The sequence below is a fragment of the Monoraphidium neglectum genome, assembly GCF_000611645.1.
Source record: "Monoraphidium neglectum strain SAG 48.87 unplaced genomic scaffold scaffold00232, whole genome shotgun sequence".
Lineage (NCBI taxonomy): Eukaryota > Viridiplantae > Chlorophyta > Chlorophyceae > Sphaeropleales > Selenastraceae > Monoraphidium > Monoraphidium neglectum.
This window is the reverse complement of record NW_014013396.1, coordinates 28429-34075: the sequence shown is the minus strand read 5'-3', so window position 1 is coordinate 34075 and position 5647 is coordinate 28429. Positions and strand designations below refer to the sequence as shown.

Below are 5647 nucleotides of genomic sequence, written 5' to 3'. Positions count from 1 at the left end.
GCCGCGGCCATCCCCACCTCCGCCGCGGCCGTCGCCGCCGCCGCCGCTGCCGTCGCCGCCGCCACCAAAGGCGACGCCCGCACCGACGCCGGCGCCGAAGCCCGCGCCGAAGCCCGCGCCGGCGCCGGCGCCGGAGGCTGACGGCCTTGTCATACAAGAGGAGTACCCGCAGCCCGCGCCCCAGGCGACGCCCCCCTCGGGCTGCTCCGAGACCGCGCCCCCAGGCCCAGTGCGGGACGTGAGGCAGCTCTCCAATCAGCCGTCGGCGACGGTGGCAGGGAGGTCGGAGATCAGGCTGACCTGGGATCCCCCCAGGGGAGAACAGTGCGTCGACAGTTATCTGATCCAGGTGAGACGCGCCCCTCGCGCCGCCGCTTGAGACCGATCCGCACACGCACGGTGCGGTGGGGGAGCCCGCTGCCGCGGTTTGAACGGTGCGGTGCGAGCTGGCTGCCGCGTGGGCGACGTTGCCGCTGCCTCCGTACGGGCCTTTGAAGCTGTTGAGGGTTGAAAGTTTAGGGGTAAAACCTCACGTCATGCGGGGTTATCCTTTTCGAGTCATGGCCCCAGTGCCTTGTTGCAGCCTGAGGCTGTGACGTCCGCATGCGTGCTGGTGCCCACAGCCGCGCGCGCTGCCTCCAGGCTCACGCCTGGTCCTTGTGGGCTTCATCCGTTGACATGCCAGCATCAGACCCCCTGCCGCCTTGCCACAGCTCCGCCTTTTTGCCCTTGATTGATGCGGCACTAATCTACCAGGTCAATGTCCTCGCCCATCCCTGAAGGATTGCAATGCGGATCGCCTGTGAACCCCTCACAATCCATGCTCATTACCCTTGACTTTCTCAGGTGATCAACACTCAAAATATGAAGAAGAGCAAGGCCACAATCAAGTGGCAGCCCGGCCAGGCGATTCCCGAGTCAATCTTTAAATTCGTAGGGCCGGCGGACAACGTGGTGGGTGGCTGAGTGCTGCGTGTGGGTGTTGAGGGGACAGAAGGGGTGTGGTGTGACAGCGTCCTTGCTGGCCAGGAGTCGTGTCACACGTGCACACAAGCACACGCGTATGCACACATGTGCACGTAAACGCACGCGTGCGCGCGCGCACACAAGCACACGAACACACACACAGACACAGACACACACACACACCTATGCACATATACACACACACATGCACAAACACACACACACACAAACAAACACGTGCACGCACACACTCATACACACATGTAGTTCCTTTTTGATGTCACCGCGGTCAACCAAGCGGGCACGTCCCAATCACGCAGCATCACCATCAAGGCGGCGTCAGCCCCGACGGCCCGCAAGCGGCGCAGCCTGCTGGCGCCTTGAGGCACGTGCCGCCCATGGGATGCCCCTTTTTGTGCTGCACCATGCGCAGCCGGGAGCAGGTCACCCAGCAGTGAATGTGGCGCAATTGCACAGTGTTTGGTTGGGGGCACAGCTCATGCCGCTACCTGGTGCCTATTTGTTCAATGCTTGCAGAGCAAAGGGGATGCAGTATGGGCTCCTTGTGTACGACCCGCCGCTTGCAGGGCATCTGTGAGGGCCCGGTTAATTTCATATCAAAAACTTTAAAATGAATAACTTGTCTATGGCTGCGCGCTCACCCCTGCACATCCGTTTTGTATACATGGTTTCAGAAATGTATTCCGCAAGATTTTTTGAGACACGACTGGCAGCACAGGGCCGCCAGAGTGGTGACGCTGCGGGCGGCAAGCAAACCGCCTGCGCGAATCAACTGTCACTCACTATTAGGCCATGGCGCCTTGCACCGCGGCTAGCCGCGCCTAGCCGCGCCTTTCCCATGTGTCGCCCCCTCTTGCGTAATACGATTTAGTTGTTTAACCACCTCTGGTAATCGGCCGGGGCTCATGGCTGGGTGGAGCTTGTGCATACTACACGCCCGCATTTTCACCAGCCAAGCGTCCAATCACCACATTGTAAAAGGACGCACGATGATTGGTGAGAGGCCTCTGCCGGCGCCGTTTTGTGGGGCTCACTGCACGATTGCAGGCTACCCAGCATTGACACGCATGCTCCTGGCTGTGCTGGCATGTGAGATAGAGCCGCGAGCTGACTCATAGCAGGACTCTCAACACAACCCTGATTTACAGCCGTTCTGTTCTGCCTGTGAAGCATAGCAATCCTGCGTGCGGAAAAAGTCACGTGCGTACGTGGAGAAGCGCACTATGCAGGTGGGCGCGGCACATGAATGCAGGAAGAATGTGGGGCAGAAGCCACAAGTTCCCCAATGGATTTCCACGGCAGTCAAGGGTTGCAGCCACGGTTTGACCAAAAATGGCTTGGTTGTTGAGTGTCACCGGGATTAAACGGGCTGGAAAGTAGTTGACTGGTGGATGTGCCGCATGTCCGCTTGCGGACCAGGAACACCGGGCGGGTCACGCGGGCAGGCAGGCAGGCCAGGCTGCACCTTGAGAACGGCGAGAGCGTTTGTTCAGAGCTGCTGGTAGGCAGGCATGCAGCAGTCAGAGAGATTTCAGGGCCGGCTCTAATCAAAGCAATCTTAAAGACAGACGGGCAGATGAGAGGGAGATTGTTGAAGGAGCCGGTGTGGCGGCTTCGAATGGCAGGATGCGTGATAATCTGGCAGTTGGGCAATTTGTGCGGGCTCAGCTGCGATGGCGTGTGCATGGCTCGCAGCCGCTTTCAAAGCTGATGCTGTGGCTGATCGTTGCTTCAAGCAAACTCCAATGCTACCAGTGACCTGAACCAAGAAACTGTGGCCAAGCGCGGAGGGTGGCGTGGGCCAGCGTGGTTACAGACACGGTGTTGACAATTGCATCCCATTTGCAGTGCTGTGTTAGTGGAATTTCTTAGCGTGAATCAAGGACCAACTCAGCCGTACCGATCCTGCCCTTTCTGGTTTGCAAACATATCGCAGGTGCCAAAGCTTCGCATGTACACGGCGCACTTTGAACACACAAACAGCCGCTGTCAACAGGGCGCTTGCTAACATGCAGGTAAAAGCGCGCGGCGCCTGTCCTTGATTGCCTGCCTCGTAGGAGTGCTCCGGCAAGGCCAACGAATGTCTATTTGGCAGAAGTAATGCCTGGCAAATGAAAACAGGCGCAACCATCACACGCACACTTTGCGTGGCATGGCAACAGCGGGGGGCTGGGGTCAACGGAAACAACTGGGCATCCTCCGTCACATTGCGCATCTATCTACACCACGCAGCGGGACGGCGGCATCCCCGCATTGCTGCTGCTGCTGGGCGCACGTTTCATGGAGCCAAATGGCGCTGGTGCCGCCGTACTAAGCACGTCTCAGTCCGAGGGCTGAGCCCCACACGGTCAGCAAAAAACAGTCATCAGTGCAAGTTTATGGCGCCAATACATGTACGGTGTAGCAACGATCGCTGTGGCAATGGGTGAGATTTGGCAAATGAGTGACAGGGGCTCACTGGTTGAAAGCAGTACAAAAGACCGCGGCATGCCCAGCTGCACGTGAACATAGGCCACCTCAAAATGGCCCGCGCACACTCTTCACAAGATGACGTGGGATTGCCTGTGTGCCATAGCTGCACCAGCAACAACAGCAACGCCCACGCAACAGCGCCGGCTGACACTGTGAACACCCCCAGCGCGCCAGAAAGCGGCCCGCCACTCACAAGTGCTCTGCATAAATCTGTGCCATTGGCTTGGAGCCGGGCTTCGACATCTCGCCGCCGCCACTGCCGCCCTTGGTGCATGGACCTGTTGCCTGCGTCCTGACCAGCTTGTGGACGAGCTGGAAGGTCCAGTAGTAATTAAGAATGGTCAGCGCGACCTGACAGATCATGGCAATTATTGTCGGGTTGAGGTAGGTCCCCGCGAGCTTGGACTCGTGCTCAAATTCCACTGCAAAGGCCCAAATCAAGTAAGGGTACCAAATGTTGCGCAGGCCGACCTGGCGAGGCGGGGCACAGATTTCCAACGGGGGGGGGGGGCGCGGTTGGGTCGAGGTGCTTTGTGGTAAAGGGGACTTGCACACGCGATTACGCGCATGGGGGTCTGCTTGCAGACGCGCTGTGTCAAAAGCACTAGGGCATAAACAAGTGTCCGCACACATGCAGATGTGCGCACACGCGTGCTCACATATGCGCATATGCGCGCACGCATGCTCGCGCTCAGACACACAGACACACAGACACACAGACAGACACACACACACACACACACACGCACGCACGCACGCGCGTGCACTCACACACGCACGTGCACGCACGCATGTCCACACACAAACATGCACACTGCGCGAACACACACACACACACGCACACACACACACGCGCGCGTACACACATCCGACACGCAAACGACGTTGGCATGCTCCAGGCTCACCCATGTGGCATAAAACGCAAATGTGATGGCTGCGCCACCAATGCGGCGACGCGCAATGAGCAGCCACGTGTTGATCTCCACGAGCATGCAGTAGGACATACACCTGTCAAAGTTCACGGTGTGAGGTTGGGATGGGTCCAACGGAAAAATCATGCATAGCCATAACGTTTGGTTGGTATGCCAAGGCTCTGGTAGCGCCCTGACAGGTTTAGAGGGCCTTAGTTCAGCAGAACCTTGACGCCACAGCGTGGTCTAGCAGGCAAGACGGCCTGAGAGAGTGAGGCGTCCACACGAGGCACGAGGCTCAGCTGCCACACGCTCGTTGATTGGATAAGCAGGCTGTCGTGTCGACGTTGACGCCCAAGCACATCGCATCTCAGGGGGCCTCAGCTGGGCTCACCAGTGGTAGGCAGGGTAGAAATGGGGGATGAGCATGTAAAGGGAGGTGCAGAGGTGGTGGCCCAGGATGACCACGGGGCTCTTCACGCTGGACGGGTAGAGCCCTTCGGTCGCAGGGAGGCAGGCGGCGCGAGCCGATGACGGTTGTGACAGCTGGAGGGCAGGTGCGGCGCTGCATGTTGGGGCGTGGACGTTGCGCGCAGCTCCCCACTCAGATGCAAGGCGAGGCAGCTCAGGACTGGGCCCGCCGTGCCTATAATGGCATCCCGGCTGCAACAGCCGCCAGGCGCAGCAGCACCAGCGGGCTCGCAGTGCAGCGTGGACGACTGTGTCGCGCAGAACAACGCACCGACAAAGATGGTGTCAAACAGAAAGTAGAGCATTGTGGTCGTCCAGAACAGGCCAAATCTACATTTTTGTTATTTAAGCAGGCAGAAATTGCAGAGGGTTGAGACGTGTCGGTGGAGCGAAGGAATGGTGGCATGCACAGCCACCACCCCACTGCACATGCCGTCCCAAAGCCGTCGAAAAATTTATGTCACCACTTACTCATCCCCTGCTGCGGGCTCAGTCCTGTCAGTTTCCGGCCATCAGCCATTATGAGGCGTTGCGGCTGACACTTTGTGTCTGTTCAAGCTTCAAGCTTGGAAGCGGCGTGCGTCCCTGCTGCCCTGTCCCCCCTGCTGAGTCTTTTCACTCCACGCGGCGCCCGGCGCCCCACGCCTGGCCTTCCCCATCCCAAAGCTGCCCAGGATCTTACCCTTGCCGGGCCACCACGTAATGGAGGTTGAGCGCGTTCAGCACCCCAATGGCGAAAAGGTTGAACCAGTCATGAGCCTTGACTGCGCGTGTTGCAAGTTCACATGTTCTGAGTCAAGGCAGGT

General features: G+C 58.9%; 1 protein-coding gene across 1 annotated transcript; it reads right to left on the bottom strand.

The window, feature by feature from the left end:
* Positions 1 to 3648: 3648 nt before the first annotated feature.
* MNEG_2136 (hypothetical protein) lies at positions 3649 to 5146 on the bottom strand (the record flags this gene model as incomplete). Its single annotated transcript, XM_014049393.1, has 4 exons — positions 3649 to 3930; positions 4365 to 4467; positions 4765 to 4867; positions 5113 to 5146. The coding sequence occupies 4 exons, from the start codon at positions 5144 to 5146 to the stop codon at positions 3649 to 3651; spliced, it is 522 nt and encodes a 173-aa protein (XP_013904847.1).
* Between the last annotated feature and the right edge of the window lie 501 nt (positions 5147 to 5647).